A 27,018-nucleotide genomic window follows, 5' to 3' on the forward strand; every position below is an offset into this window, starting at 1 on the left:
AGGGTTTTTTCCCCCCCACATACTGTACTAGCAGATCACAGAAATCACAGAAACCCCACAGTGCAGACAGAGGCCATTTCGGCCCATCGAGCCTGCACAGACACAGAAACCCCACAGTGCAGATAGAGGCCATTTCGGCCCATCGAGCCTGCACCGACACATATCCCACCCGATCCCCATAACCCCACGTATTTAATCCCCCTAACACTAAGGGTCAATTTATCATAGCCAATCAACCTAACCCGCACATCTTTGGACCGTGGGAGGAAACCGGAGCACCCGGAGGAAACCCACGCAAACACGGGGAGAATGTGCAAACTCCACACAGACAGTCACCCGAGGCTGGATTCGAACCCGGGTCCCTGGCGCTGTGAGGCAACAGTGCTAACCACTATGCCACCGTGCTGCTGTGTATTTCCAGAACTTCTGATTTCTAGTATTTGTTGTTTTTCATTGCCTATATATTTTGCCTCCCAATACAGGACAATTCCAATTTCATCCTGAATCCAACTAAATAAATACTACGGGCCACCAATTACAAGGTCCAGGAAATGTACTTTGTGGGCAGTGTGTTCATACTTTCAACTGCAAACCAGAGGACCGCATTGGAAACTCTAGATTAAAGGTAGGCTTTAAACCTTGGAATGTAGCTCCATTAGGCTACAAAAAAGAAAGCACATTTTTGATTTACGAAGTTGATTACTAAGCCCTAAACTACAGTTCAGATCTTTAAGACATTCAAGCAGCCATACTAAATTTAGTTGACTCTACATTTTAATCAGGCTCTGGAGAATCTGTTTTCATACCAACTTATACAGATAGCAAACAGCCCAACCAAGACTCAGAATTCTGAACCCACAATGTCATATACAGCTGACTTGCCCCATTTATACAGCTTTCTCTCAAATAGAACAATTTAAAAAAAAAATTAATTTTTTATATGACGTGTGTAAACATCAGCACTTTGCAAACACTTGAACAGCAGAAGCTGAAATAGCCAATTCACTGAAAGACCACTGACCATTTATGCTGGCAAATGTCAATCTGTTCAGGAGCAAAGCCTATCCAGGAAAGGTTCAGTACGCACAATGCACTTTTAAATTTAAAGAACAGCACTCAAGCTCTCCTTGTCATTCTCCCCCATTTATATTTAATATGTTACTGCTCCTCTAAAAAACATCCACCATTGAGATATAAGTGATGATACCCATAAAATCATGGGTCAGAAATGGTCAGATCTCTCGCTTTACTAGAGTGAATGAAATGGTGTACTTCATCATTGTGATAATTTATGCTGCTTCTCCAACCCAACAGAGTTTGTATTTTGATTCAACGTTCCTCAAAACATTTATAGAAAAAGTCAAAACATCCAATAAGAAAAAAATATTTTTAAATTCATTCACAGGATGTGGGTGTCGTTGGCAAGGCCAGCATTTTATTGCCCACGAGAAGGTGGTGAGCTGCCATTTCAGAGGACAGCTAAGAGTCGACCACATTGTGGTGGGTCTGAGTCACATAGGCTAGGCTGGGTAAGGACAGCAGATTAGCAAACCAGGTGGGTTTTTATGACAATATTAGTAGTTTCATGGTTACTGATACTTGCTTTTTTTTTATTATTAACTGAATTTAAATTCCCCAGCTGCCGTGGTGGGATTTGAACTCCGGGTCAATAGTCCAGGCCTATAGTCCAGGCCTCTGGATTACCAGTCCAGTAGCATAACCACTGTGTTACCATACCCCAAATTGGAAATTTAAACAGTTATAGAATTTCTTTCATATATTCTATGACATGGAACTTTTGAAACACTTTTTTTCCCCAAACAGTGCAGTCAAGTCTGCGCTTTATAAACATTTTCAAAGGGAGAATGTAAAGCTTCCCCAATGGCTCTAAGTTGCTGACACACACAGGCCACGAAGGTCCAAGGTTCTATCCCCAACCTGTACTACATGAGCTGATCTCCGCAGCATTACAACTGACATCCATGCTCCTGGGAGGGTAAACCAACCCGGATTCCCTGATTGTTATAAAGGTGACTCTGCTGGAAAGTGCACATATGCAGAAAAGAGTGAGGGGGCAGTTTGGGGGGTTCGTGGGATGCTCCCCATGGTCAAATTGTCTGGCAACACATACTATCTAGGCTCACAAATGAAAATGGCCACTGGATATGACAGAGGACCGCTGGCACTCTGTACACCAGAAAAATCTGTCTTCAGAAGGGGAAAACACCATCAAAAAAAACATGGTTTAGTCAGTCAATCATGTCCAGAACTGAAAAGTTGGCATTTTGCAGACCTGACTACCTTTTGTAATTCACTTTAAAACTCCTTGTATTGCTGAATTACTAAAACATTCTGCAATTTTTTTAAACTACAAAAACACAATCCAGAATGTGTTTAGTGCCTTACAGCACGTCATTGAATATGCAAAGGCATTTGAAATTAATAAATGCCAATCCTTTCCTTATTCCAGAAGGCCACAGTACAGATTGCCTTTTACTGTATTTAAAGTTTGTTGGCTCACAAATTCTACATGTAGTGATCCAGCAGTATAAAGGAGTTGCAAAGTGAACTACAAAGACAGCCGAACTTGTAAAATCCAGTCTGTCATAAACTGAAGAGTGCAGCTGCAATCGTCACAACATAAAAATGCTCAATTACTTTAGACGTCCGGGTTAACAGGCGTGTCACATACCTCCAGCACAGGGGCTATCTCTATAGGCTCTGCACACACCTAGCAGTAATGGAGTTCCAAGAATTTAATGCACTGTATTTATTGCAAAAGAAACCGATGACGTTTACAAGAAAATGCTGCTGACTGCACAATTTGGAGTTTTCTGTTAAAGAGAGGGAGGGGGAAAAAGAGAAAATATATATATTTCCAGCTGTGGGCCTTGTGCAATTCAATGTATTGCTTCTGGCTTCACATGGAAGGAGTCTTTCTCCCCTCTCTCTCTCCCCATGGCCCTGACCTCCCTTCCCCAGGGTCCCCGGGCCGGGTGCGCTCAGCTTCCTTCCTTCCCTCCCCCGCCTGCGGAATGCCTTGGCAGATTATACGAGGAGGAGAAGGGTGGGTTGGGTGGTTATATTTCTTTTACCTTGCGTTGCTGTCGCTCCCAGGCCGGGTCCAGCAACAGGTCGCGGTCCCAGTCCTCCTCGGGCTGCATGTAGACACCGTGGTTGGACTGCTGCATCTGCGAGTTGGCTTCGTGATAGTCGACCATGTCCGGGGGGGGGGGGGGGGTTGGGGAAAGGGGAGAGGATGAGAGTGGAGTGGGTAAGTGGGGGAAAAGTACCGGCCGTTGATTCAACAACAGGAAAAAAAAAGAAATAAGAAAAAGCTTCGGGGTCCAAATTATATCTCGCACTTCAGAGCTCTGTGTGTAGGTGAGGGAAGGCGATGGCCGTCCGTCCGTCGCCGCTCCCGCCCGCGCTCGCTCTGCCGCTCCCACTTCCGCCGTCTCGCGCTTTCACAACTCGCGGAAAAAAAACGGTCACCCGCGCGCGGGGGGGGGGGCAGGAACCCGACCGCGCAGGCGCGCTCCTCCAACCCCCACGTGATCGTTCTTCCGCCGCCGCTCTGCGCCTGCGCTCCCGCCCACCCGGGCCCCGAAGGCTGGCGGGAATTGTCGTTTCCAACCCGGGGTTGGTCCACCTCACCCGGCGGGAAGAAGCGTCCGTCAAAAAAAAAGGTACTGGTGCTTCCCTTGCCTCGTCGATGATGACATTAGAATTGTTCACTTTAAACACACTTTTTTTTTCTCACTATTAAGAGATATATGTGTGTCAGCCTCGCCTTGGAGTCAGAAGGTTTAAACATAGAAGATAGGAGCAGGAGTCGGCCATTCGGCCCCTCGAGCCTACTCCACCATTCAATGCGATCATGGCTGATCAACCAAACTCAGTACCCTGTCCCTGCCTTCTCTCCATATCCCTTGATCGTTTGTGGGTGCAAGCCCCACTCCAGAAATCTAGGCCGACACTCCCAGTGCAGCGCTGAGGGAGTGCTGCACTGTCGGAGGTCCTCTTTTGTTGAACCAAATTAACTGTAACTTAATAAAATTTTAACTAAAACTTAACAAATTAAACTAAAATTTGGTTTGCTGGGGTGACCTTCGTAGCGAGAGGGTTCGAGTACAGGAGCAAGGATGTCTTGCTGCAGTTGTACAGAGCCTTGGTGAGACCACACCTTGAGTATTGTGTGCAGTTTTGCCTTATCTGAGGAAAGATGTTCTTGCCATGGAGGGAGTGCACCGAAGATTCACCAGACTGATACCTGGGATGGCAGGAATGACATATGAAGAGAGATTGGATCGATTGGGCTTACACTCGCTGGAGTTTAGAAGATTGAGAGGGGATCTCATTGAAACTTATAAAATTCTAACAGGACTAGACAGACTAGATGCTGGAAGGATGTTCCCGATGGCGGGGGAGTCCAGAACCAGGGGTCACAGTCTAAGGATAAGGGGTAAGCCATTTAGGACAAAGATGAGGAGGAATTTCTTCACCCAGAAAGTGGTGAACCTGTGGAATTCTCTGCCACAGAAAGCAGTTGAGGCCAATTCATTCAATATATTAAAGAAGGAGTTAGATATATTTCGTAAGGCTAAAGGGATCAAGGGATATGGGGAGAAGGCAGGGACAGGGTACTGAATTTGGATGATCAGCCATGATCTCATTGAATGGCGGAGCAGGCTCGTGGGGCCGAATGGCCTACTCCTGCTCCTATCTTCTATGTTTCTATGTGACGATGCACTCCAGTCTCCGCGGCGCCCACCGGTCTCGGAAGGCCTCGAGCGTGCCGGCGGACACCGCGTGCTCCATCTCCAGGGCCACCCGGGCGCAAACATAGCCGCGGAAGAGAGGCCGGCAATCGGGCCGGACGACCCCCTCGACTGCCCGCTGCCTGGACCTATTAATGGCCACTTTGGCCAGGCCCAGGAGCAATCCCACGAGTAGGTCCTCCGACCCGCCCGCTCCCCTCCCACACCGGGTGACTGAAGATCAGGAGCGTGGGACTGAAGTGCAGCCAAAAATCAAGAAGCAGCCCCTTTAAGTAATGGAACAGGGGCTGCAACCTCTCACACTGAATATAAACATGAAACACGGACTCCTCTAGGCTGCACTGTCGGAGGTGCCGCTTTTCGGATGAGACGTTAGACCGAGTCCCCCTCTGCTCTCTCTCGGGTGGATGTAAAAGATCCCGTGGCCACTATTTCGAAGAAGAGCAGAGGAGTTCTCCCCGGTGTCCTGGGGTCAATATTTATCCCTCAACCAACATCACTAAAACAGATTATCTGGTCATTATCACATTGCTGTTTGTGGGAGCTTGCTGTGCGCAAATTGGCTGCCGCATTTCCCACATTACTACAGGAAACTTTGTGCTATCCGGCACCGACGGGACCGAGCTGTTGCCGTCCCATCAAAACTGCCGGACAAACCAGTGCTAATGTTGAAACATACGGAGATTTTGAGCTCCGTATCTGGCAACAAACCCTGTTGCTTAGCAACAGCTTCTAACCAGTCGGCCGTACCTTGCAAGCGTCTCTGTAGCTTAGCAACAGCTTCAGCGAGACTTTGCAGAGCCTGACTGGTGAAAAAAAAGCAACGAAAAGAAAAAAAAACTAACGAAACGGCTCCTGATTTTTGCCGGTGGCTCGAGCATTCCGGACAGTTAACCTCCGGATAAACCAAAGTTTCCTGTACAGTGACTCCACTTCAAAATTGGCCGTAAAGCACTTTGAGACGTCCGGTGGTCATGAAAGGCGCTATATAAATGCAAGTCTTTTTTCATAGAAGTACAAAAGCAAGGAGGTTATGAACCTGTATAAAACACTGGTCCGGCCTCAACTGGAGTGTTCTGTCCAATTCTGGGCGCCGCACTTTAGGAAGGATGTGAAGGCCTTAGAGAGGGTGCAGAAAAGATTTGCGAAAATGGTTCCAGGCATGAGGGTCTTCAGTTACATGGATAGACTGGAGAAGTTGGGGTTGTTCTCCTCAGAGCAGAGAAGGTTGAGAGGAGATTTGATAGAGGTGTTCAAAATCATGAGGGGTCTGGACAGAGTAGATAGAGAGAAACTGTTCCCATTGGCAGAAGGGTCGAAAACCAGAGGACACAGATTCAAGGTGATTGGCAGAAGAACCAAAGGCGACATGAGGAAAAACTTTTTTACGCAGCGAATGGTTAGGATCGGGAATGCACTGCCTGAAAGAACATAAGAATTAGGAGCAGGAGGAGGCCATACAGCCCCTCTAGCCTGCTCCACCATTCAATAAGATCATGGCTGATCATCGACCTTAACTGCACTTTCCCGCCCGATCACCATATCCCTTGATTCCCCTGGAGTCCAAAAATCTATCGATCTCAGCCTTGAATATATGCAAAGACTCAGCATTCACAGCCTGTGGTAAACCACTTTTATCGTTCACTATCGTTACACTATAGTTATCACTGTTATATCGTTATCACTGTTCACACTGTTGTATCACTATACGAGGTCGCCTCTTGTCACGCTGTTATACCTGGGCTGACCACTGCTGACTCCGCCCATGGCTCCACCTACCTGCCCAGGTATAAAGGTGGTCGACTGGCTGGTATTCCTCCTTGTTGGATCCGATCACCCACGAGGGTGGGCTCTGTTATTTAGCCAATAAAAACCTATAGTTACTTTCTTAACTCGTCGCTTTTCATTGGATGAATTGATAGGTATATCAATTTTATTGGCTAAATTTTAAAATGTCGACACCTGGACAGTCAAACGACCAGCCAAGCGACCAGCCAGACGCCCAGCTACAACAGCCACAGCAGCCTGCCTGGCTGCGAGCCCTCAGACCACCGTACCTGGACCTAAATCCACAGGCAGCAAACTCAGTCCTCGACTTTGAACACTGGCTGAGCTGCTTCGAAGCCTACCTGGGAGAATCCGGCGTGCCTCAGAAATCCATGCTAAGAGTTCTGAACGCCCAAGTGAGCCCTAAAGTATTCGCACTCATCCGGGACCTCAAAACATATGAGGACGCCATCAACCGGCTGAAAAGACAGTACCAAACCCCGGTAAATTCCATGTATGCCAGACAACTCCTAAGATCCCGCCCGCAACAGCCAGGAGAGCCCGTGGAGGAATTTTTACGGGTGCTACAAGCACTCGGCAGAGACTGTAACTTTAAAGCGGTAACGGCGGCAGAAAATACTGAAGACAATGTCCGCGATGCCTTCGTGAAAGGCCTGCGGTCCGACTACTCACGGCAAAGACTACTGGAAGCAAGGGACCTCGACCTGGACAAAGCTGCAGCCCTCGCTCTCTCTCTAGAAGTGGCCCATCGGGACCTCGAGGCATACTCAAGGTACTGTAACTCGCGACCCTGGGACTTGGGACCGACCCCGACCGCGATACCCCCCGCAGCACCCCCCCTGGGACCTACCTCAGCGTCGGCGTCCCGGACCCGATCAAGACCGCCACCCCCGGTACCGGCTCCGACATCGGACCCCCGCGATCGGGCCGCCGGCTGCTTCTTCTGTGGCCAGGCGAAACACCCGAGGTCGCGCTGCCCAGCCAGGAACTCTACCTGCTCAAACTGTATGAAGAAAGGTCACTTCGCTAAGGCCTGTAGAGGTGGATCATCAGAGGCCAGCAGTGCCTCATGCGAGCTGTGGGGGCGGCCATCTTCCTTCAAGGCAACAGAGGCCAGCATCCCCACATGTGAGTCATGGGGCGGCCATCTTTGATACAGGCAACCGACACCAGCAGTGCCTCATGTGAGTTACGGGGGCAGCCATCTTCTCCGCCATTTTGTCCAACCTCGTGGGAGACGCCATTTTACCCACCACGCTCGACCGCCACCGTGCCTCTAGACCCGACTACCACCTCACCCGCAGACTACAACGACTCGCTCAGCTATACACTAGCCTCCGTCTCACTGGACCAAGCCCGCCCACATCACCTGTCCAAGTCAATGATGGACATCAGAGTAAACGGCCACGCCACGACCTGCCTGTTCGACAGCGGAAGCATGGAGAGTTTCATCCACCCAGACACGGTGAGCCACTACTCCCTCCCTGTCCTGCCAACGCGCAACCGGATCTCGATGGCATCGAGATCCCACGCCACAGACATCAGCGGCTACTGTGTTGTGACCCTATCGGTTAAGGGTACGGAGTATAAAAATTTTAAACTCCTCGTCCTTCCCCAGCTATGCGCCGCCGTCCTACTAGGGCTAGACTTCCAATCCCACCTCCAAAGCGTCACGCTAGCATACGGCGGACCCCTCCCCCCACTCACAGTCGACAACCAACAGATTTTAAACTGCCCACCGCGTAACACCTGCGGCCTATCCACCCTCAAGGTCCCGCCACCTTCCCTGTTCGCTAACCTCACCCCCGACTGCAAACCCGTCACGACCAAGAGCAGGCGGTACAGCGCCGGGGACAGAGCTTTCATTAGCTCTGAGGTGCAGCGTCTCCTGAAGGAGGGCATCATCGAGGGGAGCACCAGCCCCTGGCGTGCCCAGGTCGTGGTCGTTAAGACCGGCAATAAAAACCGCCTGGTCATCGACTACAGCCAGACCATAAACAGGTACACCCAGCTGGACGCATACCCCCTTCCCCGCATATCTGATATGGTCAATCAGATTGCGCAGTACCGGGTATTCTCCACCATCGACCTTAAGTTGGCCTATCACCAACTCCCTATCCGCCCTGAGGACCGCCAGTATACAGCCTTCGAGGCGAACGGCCGCCTCTACCACTTCCTTAGGGTTCCCTTCGGCGTCACCAACGGGGTTTCGGTCTTCCAAAGGGAGATGGACCGGATGGTTGATCAGAACGGGCTGCATGCCACGTTCCCCTACCTAGATAACGTCACCATCTGCGGCCGCGACCGGCAGGACCATGACGTTAATCTGGAGAGATTCCTCCGTACGGCCCAACGGCTGAACCTCACCTACAATAAGGAGAAATGTGTGTTTAACACCTCGCGCCTTGCCATCCTCGGCTGTGTAGTAGAGAACGGAGTCATCGGCCCCGACCCCGAAAGAATGCGTCCCCTCATGGAGCTACCCCTCCCCCACTGTCCAAAGGCTCTGAAGAGAACCCTGGGGCTCTTCGCTTACTATGCCCAATGGGTGCCCAATTATGCAGACAAAGCCAGACCCCTCATGAAGTCCACATCCTTCCCCCTTATGGAGGAAGCGTGCGCAGCCTTCTCCCTCATTAAGGGAGACATCGCCAAGGCCACAATGCACGCAGTGGACGAGTCCATCCCCTTCCAAGTGGAGAGCGATGCATCCGACTTCGCCCTAGCCGCTACCCTTAACCAGGAGGGGAGACCAGTGGCCTTCTTCTCAAGGACCCTACAGGGCCCTGAGATCCGACACTCGTCGGTCGAGAAGGAGGCCCAAGCGATTGTGGAGGCGGTACGACGCTGGAGGCATTACCTGGCAGGCAAACGATTTACCCTCCTCACCGACCAGCGTTCGGTCGCTTTTATGTTTAATAACAAGCTGAGGGGCAAAATCAAGAATGACAAGATATTGAGGTGGAGAATCGAACTATCCACCTATGATTATGATATCTTGTACCGGCCAGGTAAGCTGAACGATCCCCCTGATGCTCTGTCACGAATTACATGCGCCAGCGCGCAAAGTGATAGACTTCAGACCCTCCACAACGACCTCTGCCACCCCTGGGTCACCAGACTTTACCACTTCATTAAGGCCCGCAACCTGCCATACTCCATCGAGGAGGTCAGGACCATGACCAGGAACTGCCAGACCTGTGCCGAGTGCAAACCGCACTTCTTTAGGCCGGACAGAGCAAGCCTGATCAAGGCCACCCGCCCCTTCGAGCGCCTGAGCATCGACTTTAAGGGGCCCCTCCCGTCCTCTGACCGTAATGTGTATTTCCTCAACATCGTTGATGAGTACTCCCGTTTCCCCTTTGCCTTCCCCTGCCCAGACATGACCAGTACCACGGTCATCAAATGCCTGAACGACCTCTTCGCCTTGTTCGGGTTTCCAAACTACATACATAGTGACCGGGGCTCCTCCTTCATGAGCGAGGAACTCCGTCAGTTCCTACTAGCGAGAGGTATTGCTGCAAGCAGGACCACCAGCTACAACCCCCGAGGGAACGGCCAGGTAGAAAGAGAGAACGCGACGGTATGGAAGGCCGTCCTCTTAGCCTTAAAGTCTAAGGGCTAGATTTTCAGTATAGGCAGTTTTGGGGCGCTAACCTTAGCGCCCGCCCGAAGTTAGCGCCCGCCCCAAAGTAGCGCCCCGTTGCCGGGAATTCAGTGGCTTCGCCCTAAGAGGTTGGTGGAGCGCTAAAAGAGGCGTTCCACTACTCTCTTTAGGCGCTAAGCCGGCGGTCCAGAGGGATAGCGCCCAGGCGGGGCGCAGCACGGGTGCGGTCATTTTTGCACTGACAGCAGACCCCGTGGTGCCGACCAGCTCTTAAAGGGGGAAGGGACGAATTGGTCTGCTGCCACGCCCTGCACACTGCAGCCTTGCAAAGAGGCCTCAACACTACTGCTCAGCCCCAGGGAGTCATGGCAACGCCAGAGAAGGCCCGTCAGCGTGCCCTGCGCTTCTCAGAGGGTGATCTGGACATCATGGTCACAGCTCTGGAGGTGAGGCGCAAGATCTTGTTTCCAGACAGTGGGAGGAATCCAACCCACCACGACTACACCAAAGCCTGGAAGCAGATCGCCCAGAGGGTGACGTTCACCGGCGAGGCCCCCAGGACCCACACACAATGCCGTAAGAAATACAACGATCTGACCAGGATTGTGAGGGTGAGTAGCCTTTCCAGTCTCCTCCTCATTCTTGCATGTACACCTGACATGATGGGCAAAGGGACCTGAAAGTCCTTTTGGCCAGCCCTCAGCCAGCAGCATTGGGACAGTCATGAGCATCAAATGGCCATTCGGCACTCTACACTTTGGCCAAGCTATTCCACCATGGGAGGCAGTGGACAGTACATCAGGGCTTCACTCTGTCCAAGCTATTCCACCATGGGAGGCAGTGCACACTACATCAGGGCTTCACTGCGCACTTACAGCCCGTCCTTTCTCTTGCAGGCTAAAGTAGCGTTTAATCGCCAGGCCCGTGCCAGGGGTGGCCGCGCCAAGCTGCAGAAGCTCACTCAGCTGGAGGAGCGCGTGTGTGTGCTCATGGGAGCACGTGTGATTGTCCCCACAGCGTGCGGTGTATCCGACCCTCCACTGCCCGGCAATGGTAAGGACCTCGCCTTTTGGCCCTCTCGCGTCGCACTGGCCCATCCGAGCTACCTCCTTTGCCACTGTCCCACCAATGCGCTGAATCCCACCAGTCCTAACTCCCTCGCTGACGCCGTCTCCTCACTCTGAAGCTACTCTTGTGCATTCCTGCTTTCAGCTGGTGACGACCAGGACCCTGAGGCTGCCAGTGACAGCACCTCCAACCAGGAGGAGGAGGAGGAGCAAGCCGGACCTTCGGGGGAACAGTCACGTCCCGCAGGAGAGGAGGAAATGCTCGACACCTCCTCACTGGACGAGTGCCTGGAGGAACTGTCGCAGGGCAATGCAGCTTCTGGGACCAGTGGCGTCCAGCCACCCAGCAGCCGTGCGCGTGGCCCGCGGCCTTCCCCCCAAAGGGGGGAAGGATCAGAGGGGAGTGCTGCTGCTCGGCACACTCGCCGTCACCAACGCGGCAAGGGTCCCCTAGTTCGGCCCCCTCCTCCCCAGCGGGAGAGTCGCGACTCCAGTCCGGACACCTTCACTTCGGAGGAGGTGCGGAAGCTCGATCAGATGGCCGACGACTCGGACCGGCGCCACACGGAGCTCATGAGCGTGGTGGGGCGCATGCCTGAGGCCATCGAGTCGCTGGCGACCAGTGTGCGCGAGTTCGGGGCAGCAACTGCCGCGACTGGCCGCATGCTAACTGATGCCGTCAAGACCCTGGCGGATGTGATGCGCGCGCACACCAGGACCACAGGGCCACTCACTGCTGCCACACGCGCTGTCTCAGGCAGGCATCGCCAGGGCAGGCGCCGCGCTGGACCATCCCAGCAAGCCGGCCGTCGGCTGATTGCTGCGGATCCTGCAGTGTGGGCCCGGCCGAGTGCCACCGCGCCACAGCACCAGCCAGCGCATCCCAGACGCCTGCTGGCCCACATTGCGCCATCCGTCGCCGCCATTCCCCCTCTGGGCCGTCAAGGGCAAGCGGCTGCAGCTGATGGTGGCCAGGCTCAGGTGCGCCACTCAGGAGACGGCCCCTCGAGGCCCAAACGCCGTGTAGGCCGCCCCCCAGCGGCATCTGGCGGAAGGGCATCTGAGCCTCAGGCGCCTTCCCCCAGCCTCGCAGCAGCCACTGGGCAGAGCTTGCGAAGGAGCAGCAGGCAGGGCAGGGGAGGCAAAATGCTGGCCAAGGTCTCGCCCTCGCGGGCCACTCAGTAGAGGGTGTGGCCAGCTTTCCTTTAATATGGCGGTGGCCATCTTTATTTTGCCCATGGTTGTGCTTTTGGAGGGCTTTTTTTTTGCGTTAGGCCGACGTTGAGGCCCGGTTTCAATAAAGGTGGAGTGGCTCCTCCCCAGTTTGTGGGAGTGAGTCGTTTGTTGGGCTTTTTGTGGGGCCCGTTTATTGTTTTTGGGGATTCATGTGGGAAGGGCTTTTCATTTTTGTTTAATAAAAAATTATCTTTATTCATGCAGTCTCCATGGTTGTTCTTCTTAGTGTTTGTTGGCTTCGCCGGCTGAGGGCTTGCGGAGCGGCTGCATTCATCTTCCCTCATGGCCCCTGGCCATTCCCTGACAGGGGGCTTAGAAGTACCGTGTAATAAGGTGGCGTCGTGCGGCCCTTGGCCCTGGTCGCTCCCTCCTGGGAACGTACTCCTGCTCCTCCTCCTCCTCCTCCTCCTCCTCCTCATGCTCCTCCTGCTCCTCCTCCTGAGGTGCTGGTCCAACGTCAGGTGGCAGTGCCTGAGTCCTGCGGATAGCCAGGTTGTGTAGCATGCAGCAAACCACCACAAATTGGGAGACCCGGTCCGGCGAATACTGGAGAGCTCCTCCGGAGCGATCAAGGCAGCGGAACCGCTGCTTGAGGACCCCAATAGTTAGCTCGATGATGTTGCGGGTGGTTTGATGGCTCTCGTTGTAGGCCTCTTCAGCAGCGGTCCTGGGCGCGCGGAGCGGGGTCATGAGCCAGGTGCACAAAGGATAGCCTTTGTCCCCGAGTAGCCATCCTCTTGGGGGAGGCTGTGCCTGGAACATGTCATGCACAGTACTCTGCCGCAGGATAAAGGCATCGTGGCTGCTGCCTGGGAAGCTGGCATTGACTGCCATGATGCGCTGCTTGTGGTCACAGACCAGCTGCACATTCAGAGAATGGTAGCCCTTCCTGTTGCGATACTGCTCGCCATGCTCCAGAGGGGCCCGCAAAGCCACATGCGTACAGTCAATGGCGCCCTGCACCAAGGGGAATTCCCCGAGTCTGGAAAATCCCAATGCGCGCTGATGCTGGCTCTCCAGGGCCATGGGGAAGGAGATGAATTGGCTTCTCCTTCTGAACAGTGCTTCGGTCACCTGGCGGATGCAGCGATGCGCGCCGTACTGGGAGATGTTTGCTATGTCCCCAGCAGCGTATTGGAAGGAGCCGGTGGCATAGAAGTTCAATGCCACTGTCACCTTCACTTCCACCGACAGAGACGTCCTGCACCTGAGCTTTGGCCGCAGATCTCGGCGAAGCAGGTGGCAGATCTCTGCAATCACCCCCTTCCGGAATCGGAGCCTTTTAACACATCGCGCGGCACTCATGTTTAGGTAGGAGCGCTGCTGGCGGTATAGCCTGACTGGGTAAGGCCTACGTGGCCGACGCCTGTAGCCCCCTCTGCCTCTAGCCAGGGCTGCCCCTCTCACAATGCGTCTGCGAGCCCTACGGACATGGAGCTGCAGCTCCGCGTTGGCACCCCATGCAACCCCCATCAAATCCTGGCAAACACTCTAATTTCCAAATGGCCACTTGCAGCGCTGTTGCCTGAGTCCAAAAATACCTGGCTCTTGCTGCTTGAAACCAGTTAGCTATCCTCCTTGTTGTGTCTCCAGAAATGCGTTGCACAAGACTGTTTTCTGAAATAATGGATGGCCTTTATACTGGAGAGAACGTTCCCTTTAATTAGCGCCCCCCGGGGCCCGCGCTGGTTGTGTTGCGTTCCTTTTTCCAAACGCTCCGGCCGCCCGCCGCACAATGGGGCGGTCCGACTGAAGTTTGCAATCGGGGCGGCCAAAGGGCGTTGCACGAGGATGTGACGTCATTTTCTGCGCGCGCATCCGGGCGGGCGCTAAACTTTGCGCCGGCGCTAACGGGCAACTTAATTTGGGGCGGGGCGCAAACTGCGCTGCGCCCGGGCGCTACACGCATAGCGCCCGGAAATCACTTCTCTTAAGGCGCTAACTGCTGGCGCAAGCAACTGAAAATCTAGCCCTAAGGGCCTCCCAACCTCCCGCTGGCAGGAAGTCCTCCCGGCAGCCCTGCACTCCATCCGGTCACTACTTTGCACTGCCATTAACGCCACCCCCCATGAACGAATGTTTGTTTTCCCCAGGAAGTCGACTACGGGAACCACACTACCAACCTGGCTGACCTCCCCGGGGCCCGTCCTGCTGCGAAAGCACGTGAGGACCCATAAAACGGACCCCCTGGTCGAGAAGGTGAACCTCCTGCACGCCAGCCCCCAGTACGCCTATGTGGCTTACCCGGACGGGCGGGAGGACACAGTCTCCTTGCGAGACCTCGCACCCTCGGGCATTCCGGAGACACCACCTTTACCCACCCCCCCCCCCCCAATTCCAGCTCAGGTAGACGGCATGCCGGAACCCCACGAGCCTTCGCCGACCACGCAGACACCAGCATCAACACCGGAGAATGCAACACCGCCGCTGCGACGATCAGAAAGGCTTACGAGGCCTCCGGACAGACTGACTTACCAGAACTGGTAGTACACTTCACCCCGCCGGACTCAAATCTAAACAAGGGGTGAATGTGGTAAACCACTTTTATCGTTCACTATCGTTACACTATAGTTATCACTGTTATATCGTTATCACTGTTCACACTGTTGTATCACTATACGAGGTCGCCTCTTGTCACGCTGTTATACCTGGGCTGACCACTGCTGACTCCGCCCATGGCTCCACCTACCTGCCCAGGTATAAAGGTGGTCGACTGGCTGGTATTCCTCCTTGTTGGATCCGATCACCCACGAGGGTGGGCTCTGTTATTTAGCCAATAAAAACCTATAGTTACTTTCTTAACTCGTCGCTTTTCATTGGATGAATTGATAGGTATATCACAGCCCCCTGGGGCAGAGAATTCCAAAGATTCACAACCCTCTGAGTGAAGAGATTCCTCCTCATCTCAGTCTTAAATGGCCGACCCCTTATTCTGAGACTATGCCCCCTAGTTCTAGACACTCCAGCCAGGGGAAATAACCTCTCAGCATCTACCCTGTCAATCTCCTTCAGAATCTTGTATGTTTCAATGAGATCACCTCTCATTCTTCTGAACTCCAGAGAGTATAGGCCCATTCTACACAATCTCTCATCCTAGGACAGCCCTCTTATCCCAGGAATCAATCTAGTGAGGTGATGGAGGCAGACTCAATCGTGGTTTTCAAAAGGGAATTGGATAAATACCTGTAATGAAATCTGTTTGTCGTGCCTGTATTCGTTTTGCACTCATGTATATTACCCTCCCCCACACTGTGTATAGTTTCACTTCCTCTTTCCTGACTAACCTGGAAGGTTCCAGGTCTTGGCTCTTGGCTCCGCCCCTGACTTCTCTTACACAAAGATCCCAGGATCTGTATGACTCATTCCTGTGAGCCAGTCGGTGTGTTGAGATGTTAGCTCTGATCTTAGTGATTAAAAGCCAACTTGTTTAAGTTAATAACTTCTAGTTTTGTGGTTATTGAAGGCACATCAATTTTAATCACTAAAGAATACTAGGATGGATCGACTCCTAAAACCAGAGCGTCTGGACTTGGATCCACATTCTGCTGAAGCATCAAATCAATTTGGACACTGGCTCAAATGCTTCGAACTCTTCGCGAGGGCCTCATCCGCTAGCGAGGTAGATAAACTGAGTCTACTGACTACTCGCGTTAGTCATCGGATTTATTCGTTCATCCGGGATGCCACCTCTTACACGGAGGCCATCACTATCCTGAAGGCACAATATCAGAGGCCAGTAAACGAAGTGTACGCCAGACATCTGCTGGCTACACACAGGCAGCGACCTGAGGAATCAATGGACGATTTCTTACAGGGCCTAAAGGACTTGGTCCGGGACTGTAACTGCAAGGCCGTGACGGCCAACGCGTACTCTGACGAATTGGTCCGCGATTCCTTCATCACGGGCCTCAAATCGAATTATATCCGGCAGAGACTGCTGGAGAAGGAGGTCCTGGACTTTAAAAAGGCAGTGGCCACTGCGTGATCGCTGAACGTGGCCCAGAAAAACTCTGACTCTTATTCTTCCGGCCATGTGGCCCTCACCGCCTCAAGCGGGCCGCCATCTTGGAATCAGCCATCTTCCCCATCCAGGTCTCAGACCAGCTCTACACCGCCGGAGTCCCCACACAGAAGTTCACCCAGGAGTCCTACTACAGCGGCAATGTCTCGAGGCCCAAAATGCTACTTCTGCAGCCAGGCCAAGCACCCCAGACAACGATGCCCAGCGAAGGACGCTACATGCTTCAAATGTAAGAAAAAAGGGCATTTTAGCAAAGTCTGCAGGGGGAATCCGATTTCCAACTCCGTCACCGCCTCGTGCGTGCCGTGCGGGCTGCCATCTTGGGATCCGCCATCTTTTCCCGACTCAACGGCCGCCCAGGGCCCAACAGTGGCTTCGATCACGGTGGATCAATCCAGGCCACACCCGTTGACAAAATCCATGATGGACATACAGGTAAACGGGAATTTAACGAAATGTTTAATTGACTGTGGGAGTACCGAGAGTTTTATCCACCCTAGCCTGGTACGGCGGCACTCATTAACGGTAACCCCTACACGGAGCGGAATTGCTATGGCTGCTAAGCCCCACACTTCGGACATTTTGGGCTACTGTGTGGCAACACTGACTGTAAAAGGCACGGACTACAAGGATTTTAAACTCCTCGTGATGCCAGAACTCTGTGTTAATGTAATCTTGGGCCTGGACTTCCAGTGCCACCATGAAAGTGTCACGCTAGCATATGGCGGGTCCCAGCCGCCACTCACAGTCTGTGGCCTATCAACCTTAAAAATCAGCCCGCCCTCTTTATTCGCTAATCTCGCTCCGAACTGTAGGCCCATAGCGACCAAAAGTAGACGGTACAGTCTGGAAGACAAACACTTTATCAAGGCAGAAGTGGACAGACTCCTGTGGGAAGGCATTATTGAATGCAGTACCAGTCCGTGGCGTGCCCAAGTAGTCATAGTTAAAAATAGCGAAAAGAAACGGATGGTAATTGACTACAGCCAGACTGTTAATATTTATACCCAGCTGGATGCCTACCCTTTACCCCGCATATCAGAAATGGTCAACCAGATTGCGCAATACCGAGTCTTCTCGACTATCGACCTCAAATCCGCGTATCACCAGCTCCCCATTAGAACGGAGGACCGCCCATACACCGCCTTTGAGGCGAACGGACGCCTCTACCATTTTCTCAGAGTGCCCTTCGGGGTAACAAATGGGGTCTCGGTCTTCCAACGTGAGATGGACCACATGGTTGACGAGAATAAACTACAGGCTACCTACCCCTATCTGGACAATGTCACTATCTGCGGGCACAACCAGCAAGACCACGATCTAAATCTTGCGAGATTTTTAAAAACTGCCCTAAAGCTGAATCTAACCTACAACGAAGACAAATGTGTCTTCAACACAACCCGTCTCTGTATCCTCGGCTGTGTGGTGGAAGATGGGGTAATTGGACCGGACCCTGACCGAATACGCCCCCTAAAGGAACTGCCCCTGCCACACAATCCCAAAGCTTTAAAAAGGTGTCTGGGATTTTTTTCGTATTATGCCCAATGGGTGCCCAATTACTCTGATAAGGCCCGACCCCTCATTAAATCGACGTCCTTCCCACTATCAGCTGAAGCTCGGGAGGTTTTCACCAGTATCAAACAGGACATTGAAAGGGCTGCACTGTGTGCAGTGGACGAAAGCATTCCTTTTCAAGTCGAAAGCGATGCGTCAGACTTTGCCTTAGCTGCGACCCTCAATCAGGCTGGGAGACCTGTGGCCTTCTTCTCCTGAACCCTTCAGGGACCTGAAATCAGGCACTCTTCTGTCGAGAAGGAGGCACAGGCTATAGTGGAGGCAGTGCGGCACTGGAGACACTACCTAGCCGGCAAACGTTTCACCCTGCTCACCGACCAGCGATCGGTGGCTTTCATGTTTAATAACAAACAAAGGGGGAAAATCAAGAATGACAAAATACTCAGGTGGAGGATCGAACTATCCACGTTCGACTATGATATTATGTACAGGCCGGGAGCCCTTAATGAACCCCCAGACGCCCTATCGCGGGGAATGTGTGCCAGCATTCATACGGACAAATTACAGGGTCTCCACAACGACCTCTGTCACCCAGGGGTCACCCGACTATACCATTTTATAAAGTCCCGCAATCTGCCCCACTCCATCGAGGAGGTCAGGGCAATGACCAGAGCCTGCCGCATCTGTGCGGAATGCAAGCCTCGTTTCTACAGGCCTGACCGTGCACACCTTATCAAAGCCACACGGCCATTCGAGCGCCTAAGTCTGGACTTCAAGGGACCCCTTCCCTCTGCCAACCGTAACGTATACTTCCTCAATATCATCGATGAATATTCCCGCTTCCCCTTCGCCATTCCCTGCCCAGACATGACCAGTGCCATGGTCATCAAGTGTCTCTAATCTATTCTGCATGTTTGGCATGCCGAACTACATACACAGCGATAGGGGGACGTCATTTATGAGTGACGAACTGCGCCAGTTCTTGCTCTCAAAGGGGATAGCCACTAGCAGAACCACTAGCTACAACCCCCGGGGTAATGGGCAAGTGGAAAGGGAGAATGCTACTGTTTGGAAGGCTGTCACGTTAGCCTTAAAGTCAAAAGGCCTTCCGACCTCCCGCTGGCAGGAAGTCCTCCCAGACGTGCTCCACTCCATAAGGTCTCTGTTATGTACAGCCACTAACGCTACCCCTCACGAAAAGATGTTCGTTTTCCCCCGGAAATCCACCTCGGGCATATCTCTACCCGCGTGGCTGACGTCTCCGGGGACAGTACTATTGCGGAAGCACGTGAGAGGCCATAAAACGGACCCCCTTGTGGAAAAGGTACAGCTCCTCCATGCAAACCCTCAGTACGCCTATATCGAATACTCTGACGGGCGAGAGGACACTGACCTAGAAATTGGGTATAGCCCCGCCAGCTCGTTTGCGCCGAAAATTTTGCGCTGGCCGCGGAGCCAGTTGCGCCCGTCCCATATTCACTTTTAGCGCCCCAAGGCGGAACCGGGCGCTGTTCCAGGGTGTGTCCGCCCCCGCTTGGGGCGCTGAAAGTGAATTTCAGCGCTCCCGGTGCCGCTGCGCCACCCGATGCGGTGCGGCAGGCTGCTGTACTGCAGGCCTCCTCCTTCTCTTAAGGAGGAGGTGCCTGCAACGGCTGGAGCCCCGATCGCGAGTGCCGGCAAAAGAGCCCGGCACAACGGAGAAGTGCCGGGCTCCACGGAAACCAGCCGGCAATGCCGCGGGGGGGGGGGGTGGAGGAGGCCGGGGAAGGAGGTGCGGGCAGGCGGCCGCTGAAAAAGCGGCCGGCCGCACCTCCACCTTAAAGCGCCCTGCTAAGGCTGCAGTAAGGACCCGGTCTCCCGATGTTGTTAGCGGCCGCTACTGAAGATGGGGGTCGGGGCGGTAGCGGGGCGGAACCGGGGCACTGCGCACACCGATGACGTCATCGGTGCCGGCGCAGCGCTACCGGCTACCGCCGCCATTACCGCGGCCCTCAAAATCAGCGCTACCACCCCTACTGGCGCAGAAGCCCTCTTTGGGCTGTAACTGGGCGCAAAGCCCACCGAATTTCTAGGCCACTGTTTCCATAAAAGACCTCGCTCCCTCGGGGAGCGGAGAGAACAATGAGAGACTACCCGAGGAAGACCTACACCAAAAAGAGACAGGACGCCCAGAGGCATCAATACCCAACTTTAACCTGGAGGACACTGCAGATAACCTGGAAGACACTGCGGAGGCCCGGACAGCGGAGGAACCAGAATCCACTCCCCTAGAGGCACCCCAACCGGCTTTGCGCCGATCACTGAGAACCGCAAAACCTCCTGACAGACTCACTTATACCAACTTTTAAGAAACATCACCCCGATGGACTAAATCTAAAGAAGGGGTGAATGTAATGAAATCTGTTTGTCTTGCCTGTATTCGTTTTGCACTCATGTATATTACCCTCCCCCACACTGTGTATAGTTTCACTTCCTCTTTCCTGACTAACCTGGAAGGTTCCAGGTCTTGGCTCTTGGCTCCGCCCCTGACTTCTCTTACACAAAGATCCCAGGATCTGTATGACTCATTCCTGTGAGCCAGTCGGTGTGTTGAGATGTTAGCTCTGATCTTAGTGATTAAAAGCCAACTTGTTTAAGTTAATAACTTCTAGTTTTGTGGTTATTGAAGGCACATCAATACCTGAAGGAAAATATTTTGCAGGGCTACGGGGAAAGGGCGGGGGAGTGGGACTAGCTGAAGTGCTCTTGTAGAGAGCCGGCATGGGCTTGATGGGCCGAATTGCCACTGTAACCATGCTATGATTAAGTTTGGAACTTTAGAGGTACGGTAGTATAGTGGTTATGTTACTGGACTAGTAATCCAGAGGCTTGGATTAAATCTGGAGATGTGAGTTCAAATGCCCACGACGGCAGCTGGAGGAATTTGAATTCAGTTAATTAAATAAATTTGGAATTAAAAAGCTAGTGTTAGTAATGGTGACGCTGAAGCTACCGGATTGTAGTAAAAACCCATCTGGTTCACTAATGTCCTTTAGGGAAGGAAATTTGCCATCCTTACCCAGTCTGGCTGTTATTTGACTCCAGACCCACAGCAATGTTGGTTGACTCTTAAAGGCAGAGAGTACAAAAGGAAGTTATGCTAAAACTTTATAAATCATAGTTTGAGTACCATGACTCATTCTAGACACCACACTTTAGAAAGGACATCAAGGCCTTGGAGAGGGTGCAGAGGAGATTTACTGGACTGGTACCAAGGGACTTCAGTTATGTGGAGAAGCTGGGATTATATAAAATATACAGCGCAAAAACAGGCCATTCGGCCCAGCTAGTCTGTGCTGATGTTTATCAATGTTTCCTACATTTCAACAGTGACTACACTTCAAAAAGTACTTCATTGGCTGTAAAAGCGCTTTGGGATGTACGGTGGTCGTGAAAGGCACTATATAAATGTAAGTATTTCTTCTTTCTTTCTTTCTTATACTCCACACGAGTCTCCTCATCTCAGCCTTCCGGTATTTCGTTCTATTCCATTTTCTCTCAAGTACTCTATAGTTTCCTTTGAAAATATCTAAGCTATTTGCCTCAACCACTTCCTGTGGTAGCGAGTTCCACCCTCTGAGTAAAGACACTTGTCCTTATTTCCCTATTGGATTTATTAGTGACTATCTTGTATTTATGGCCTGTTGTTTTAGATTCTCCCACAAGTGGAAACATTCGACATCTACCCTGTCCAACCCATTCATAATTTTAAAAAACCTCTATCAGATCGCCTCTAAGTCTTCTCTTTTCTAAAGAAAAAAAGCCCAACCTGTTCAATCTTTGCCTGATAACTAATCTCTCAATTCTGGTACCATCCTTGTAGATCTTTTTTGCAGTTTTTCCAGTGCGTCTATGTCCTTTTTATAGTATAGAGACCAGAACTGTGCACAGTACTCGAAGTGCGGTCTGACCAGTGTCCTATACAAGTTTAACATAACTTCACTACTTTTGAATTCTATACCCCTAGAAATAAATCCCAGTGCTTTGTTCGCATTTTGAATTGCTTTGCTGACCTGCAATGCTTCTTTTAATGATTTGTTCACCTGTATCCCTAGCTCCCTTTGCTCTTCTACCCCGTTCAGTTTCTTATTTTCTAAGGTGCAGGTGATGATTCTATTTTTCCTACCAAAGTGCATCACCTCACATTTATCTATGTTGAAGTTCATTTGTCACTTAACTGCCCACTCTACAAATTTTCTAATGTGTTCTTGTATTATGATTGTTCTCCTTGGAGCAGAGAAGGTTAAGAGAAGATTTAATAGAGGTGTTCAAAATGATATGGGGTTTTGATAGAGTACACGGAGAGAAACTGTTTCCAGTGGCAGAAGGGTCAGTAACCAGAGGACATATTGGCAAAAAAACCAGGGGGAGTTGAGAATTTTTTTTACTCAGCGGGTTGTTATGAACTGGAACGCACTGCCTGAAAGGGCGGTGGAAGCAGATTCAATAGTAACTTTCAAAAGGCAACCAGAGCTCTACTTAAAAAAGGAAAAATCTGCAAGGCTATGGAGAATAAGCAGGGGAGTGGGACAAATTAGATAGCTCTTTGAGCTAGCACAGGCACCATGGGCCGAATGGCCTCCTTCTGTGCTGTACAATGCTGAGTTCTAGGATGGGATCCTTCTACAAAACTGAAGAATAAGAGGTGGACAGCCATGTCTGTTCTCTCCACAGATACTGTCTGATCTGTAAAGTCCGCGCCTCAATAATACACGGACTTCGGGAGAACAGTTTAACAGGTACTTTACTAACAAGAGGCAGCTTGAAACTGAAACTACAGAAGCCTGCTAGGGCCTTTTATACAGGGGTGGTCACTGCCGGTACTGCAGTCTCAGACCAGTTATTCCCTTAAAGGTACATACACAACAATTCCTCCCCTTTTAGATAAACAGTACATAACATTCATTTAACTACTAAATAATAACTAATTACAATTACAATTTTCTCAGTAATATATACATCAACTGAAATAGTCATTTATAAGTTCAGTCTTTGAGGAGGCTTCCTGATCCAGACTGGATAGCGCCTTTCTCAAGTATCCTGTTCTGGCGGTGGAGTCCATTCTGGCTCATTGTCATTGGTTGGTTCATCAGCTTCCAATACCCCTGCTTCTGAGGTAGACGCAATCTGTACTTCGGGCTCATTACCAGGTGCACATGCTTGTGGTACAGGTTTGGCTTGTTCCTGTGACTCTAGAATCTGGTCAGCATGGCGTCTCACGATGCTCTCTCCAACGTCCACTGTGTACATTAGTGGTCCCTGCTGTGTGCATATCGTGCCTGGCTGCCATTTTTCTGTTCGGTAGTCGCGGGCCAAGACTGGTTGCCCTATCTTGAAGCTCCTGGTTGGCTTCTCATTTATGTGCTGGAACTGCTTATCCTCAACATCTCTTATGTTTGGTTTGAGCAAATCCAAGCGACATCTTAGTCTCCGGTTGAAAAACAGTACGGCTGGAGTTTGGTTGGTTACTGCATATGTCGCATTCCGGTAAGCAAACAGGAAGTTATCCACCTTGTGTTGCAGTGGTATGTCGTCATTATACATTGCCTTTATGGCCTTTTTAAAGGTCTGAACAAACCTCTCAGCCAATCCATTTGTGGCTGGATGATATGGGGCAGATGTGTAATGTTTCACCCCATTATTCTTCAGGAACCTCCGGAAATCCTCAGACACAAACTGTGGGCCATTGTCGGAACAGATCTGTTCTGGCAACCCATTCCTGGCGAAGATGGTCCTTAGGACTGCAATAGTTTTCTCCGTGGTGGTGGAGGACATTTTAATGACCTCTGGCCATTTCGAATGGGCGTCCACAGCGATTAGAAACATTGAGTCCATAAATGGACCAGCGAAATCAATGTGTGCCCGTTGCCATGGAGATGAGGGCCACTCCCATGGATGTAGCGGGGCCTGTGGTGGAGCGTTTTGGACCTTCTGGCATCCTGTGCATCTCTTGGTCATATCCTCGATTTCTTTATCGATTCCCGGCCACCACACAAACGCCCTGGCTAGGCTCTTCATTTTTACCCCTCCCAGATGACCCTCGTGAAGCTCATTGAGTACTCTATCTCTCAACTTGGTTGGAATTACCACTCGGGATCCACACACCAAGGTTCCCCGGCACACTGACAGCTGTTCCCTCCTTGGCGAGAATGCTGGCAACAGTGAGTCGCCATATGCTGGCCATCCCTTCACCATCAAATCATAGACCCGAGAGAGTGTCGGGTCATTTCGGGTTTCCTTCTCAATACTTGCGTTTGTAGCAGGCAAACATTCGACTATAGTCGCATGGAATAACTCCACAGGGTCCACTGCAGGTGCTTCTTCCGCCGTAGGCAACGGTAGGCGCGACAGCCCATCAGCGTTTCCATGTTGTTTCGTACCTTTGTACTCTATGTCATACTGATGTGCCCCTAGAAAAAGTGACCATCTTTGCAGCCGTTGCGCCGTCATCACCAGAACGCCCTTCTTTGGGTTAAAAATTGAGACCAGGGGTTGATGATCAGTCAGTAGGGTGAATTTCTGCCCGTGCAGATAGTGATTGAACTTCTTCACCCCCCACACCAGGCTGAGGGCCTCCCTGTCAATCTGGGCGTAGTTACGCTCGGCTGAGGTTAGCGAGCGCGATGCAAAGGCTATTGGCCTCTCTGAACCGTCACGGAATTTGTGTGACAGCACCGCTCCAATGCCGTAAGGTGACGCATCACATGCCAACCGAATCGGTAGTGTTGGGTTGTAGTGGGCCAATACTTCTTTTGAAGTGATTTGGCATTTACATTCCTGAAAGGCACGCTTACACTCATCACTCCATTTCCATGTTACACCAGTTTGAAGGAGGGCATTCAGTGGGTGCAGAATTGTAGATAAATTCGGCAAGAACTAATTGTGGTGTATGTGCCTTTAAGAGCCCCTGTGTACTGTAATGCCGGTAGTGGCCACTCGACACACAAGCCTGTATAGTGTCTTGTATCTTTTAGTTCACCTCCAGACTTTGTTCAGTAAACACCTGTTAAACCAACTCCTGCATTCCGTGTCTCCATTAACACACGGATACAACAGTGGCGACGAATTGGAAACGGATTTACCTGCAATTCGGCAGCACCTCAAGGAGATCAATTCCTCAGACGAAGGTCGAAGAAAAAAAAAAGAAAAAACTGTGGTTTCACCAGCTAGCCGGGCTGGTGGCAGGTACTGCAATAATCCTTCCTGGGCGGCGGGCTGGGGCTCGATCGGCTGGCTCTGCAGCGGGGCCGAGCAGCGAAGGCGGAGGCAAACAGAGACGGAGGGTGGAGCACTCGGGAGACGGCCAGCGCTGCAAAGCAGGTCGGCGTTCGGACCAAGCAGAGGGAGGGAAAAGTCCCAGAGAGTCTGGCGGGAACGAGTCTCCAGCTATTAAAAATATCTGTATAAATTAAAACTGCGGAGAACAGCGTTGTCGGCAGCGGCGGGAAAGCGCGGGAGGCGCCATTTTTTCTCGGCAGGGAAGAAAGGAAAGCGCAGGAGGCGCCATTTTTTTTCAGGATGCCTAAGACTGGCAATATTACTGCTTTCGATAGTGATGTAGAGGATTGGACCACATATGTGGAAAGAGTGGAGGTATATTGCACAGCGAATGAAATAGAGGATGATAAAAAGGCATCGGTACTTCTAAATCTAATGGGCGCAAGGACATACGGGCTGTTACGAAACTTAATCACTCCAGCCAAACCGATGGACAAGAATTTTAAAGAGATTGTTGATACCCTACAGAAGCACTTAAACCCAACACTGCTGCTGATAGCGGAATGATTCAATTTCTTCAGGAGGAATCAGCACAAGAATGAAAGTAACGCTGATTACCTCACCGAATTAAGAAAGCTGTCAAAGCACTGCCAATTCGGGGCAGGACTGGCAGATTCTCTTCGAGACAAATTCGTCTGCGGTCTCCTAAGTGAAGGAACACAGAAAAGGCTACTTTCTGAGAAAGATTTAACACTGGACAAGGCTTTCAGTGTGGCTGTATCATACGAAGCAGCAGCAAGAGGAGCTGCAGAGATACAGCAAAAGCCACAAGACTTCGGCACCCATGAAATGACACAGGGTTTCGAGAGATGTTATCGCTGCGGCAGATCCACCCATGACCAGAGGGACTGCTGGTTCAAGGACAAAGCATGCAGGCAATGCGGAAAGATGGGACACATTGCACGTGTATGCCGATCTGGAAACAAAAAATCCACTGACAGAAAAAAAATCAATAAGGAAAAGTACAGAAAGGTACAAATGATGACGGACAGTAGCTCCGAAGACCAGAAGAGCGATAGCGACTCCAGAAACAAGAGACTAAGCTGTCTCAAATTACATAATGTAATTGCCAAAGAAGATTACCAGACCATTTGGGTTACCCTCACGATAGCGGGGTCCCCAGTTAAAATGGAGCTAGATACAGGATCAGCTCTGACCGTCATAAGTCGACGGGATTACGAGCGGCTATTTCCGCATATACCTTTGAAAGACACATCCATTATCTTGAAAACATATACGGGGCAGAAAGTATACCCCAGAGGGAAAATAAGGGTGCCTGTTGTATACAACGGCAAGGAAATACAGAAGTTGTATTTATACGTTCTGCAAGATGGTGGTCTACCGCTGTTGGGATGTGAATGGATCAGGAAGATACGTTTAGACTGGCACTCCATTCAGGCACTGACGGTGACCAGTAAGAAAAAAAATGATGATGATGTCATACCTGAACGATTAAAAGACATCTTGGCCAACGCCAAAGAAGTGTTTCAACAGGAACTAAGAACCTTGAAAAGCGTCACCGCCTCAATAAAAGTGGAAGATGCGGCAATTCCCAAGTTTTTTAAGGCAAGGCCGGTGCCATACGCAATTCGTCCAGCAGTCGAGGCAGAGCTGGAGAATTTGGAAAAGGCAGGCGTGTTATCCAAGATAGATTGGAGCGAGTGGGCAACACCCATCGTCCCGGTC

At 51.4% G+C, this 27,018-nt stretch overlaps 1 protein-coding gene and 1 long non-coding RNA gene across 7 annotated transcripts in view; one reads left to right on the top strand and one right to left on the bottom strand.

Moving 5' to 3' along the window:
* LOC147096670 (alpha-actinin-1-like) overlaps positions 1-3,399 on the bottom strand; it is a 111,229-nt gene extending 107,830 nt beyond the window's left edge. For all 6 annotated transcript variants that reach the window (XM_085973237.1, XM_085973230.1, XM_085973236.1 and 3 more), the window contains exon 1: positions 3,096-3,399. In XM_085973237.1, coding sequence (XP_085829363.1) covers positions 3,096-3,221 — 126 coding nt within the window. In that variant the 5' untranslated portion in view covers positions 3,222-3,399. The remainder of the gene's footprint in view (positions 1-3,095) is intronic.
* A 146-nt stretch (positions 3,400-3,545) lies between these two features.
* Positions 3,546-27,018, top strand: part of LOC147096671 (uncharacterized) — a 71,107-nt gene continuing 47,634 nt past the window's right edge. The window contains exons 1-2 of the long non-coding RNA XR_015074533.1: positions 3,546-3,689; positions 21,385-21,464. This is a non-coding gene — a long non-coding RNA (uncharacterized LOC147096671). The remainder of the gene's footprint in view (positions 3,690-21,384; positions 21,465-27,018) is intronic.

The sequence above is a fragment of the Somniosus microcephalus genome, chromosome 34, assembly GCF_052327205.1.
Source record: "Somniosus microcephalus isolate GS21.2 chromosome 34, FLI_Smic_1.0, whole genome shotgun sequence".
NCBI classification, from domain to species: domain Eukaryota; kingdom Metazoa; phylum Chordata; class Chondrichthyes; order Squaliformes; family Somniosidae; genus Somniosus; species Somniosus microcephalus.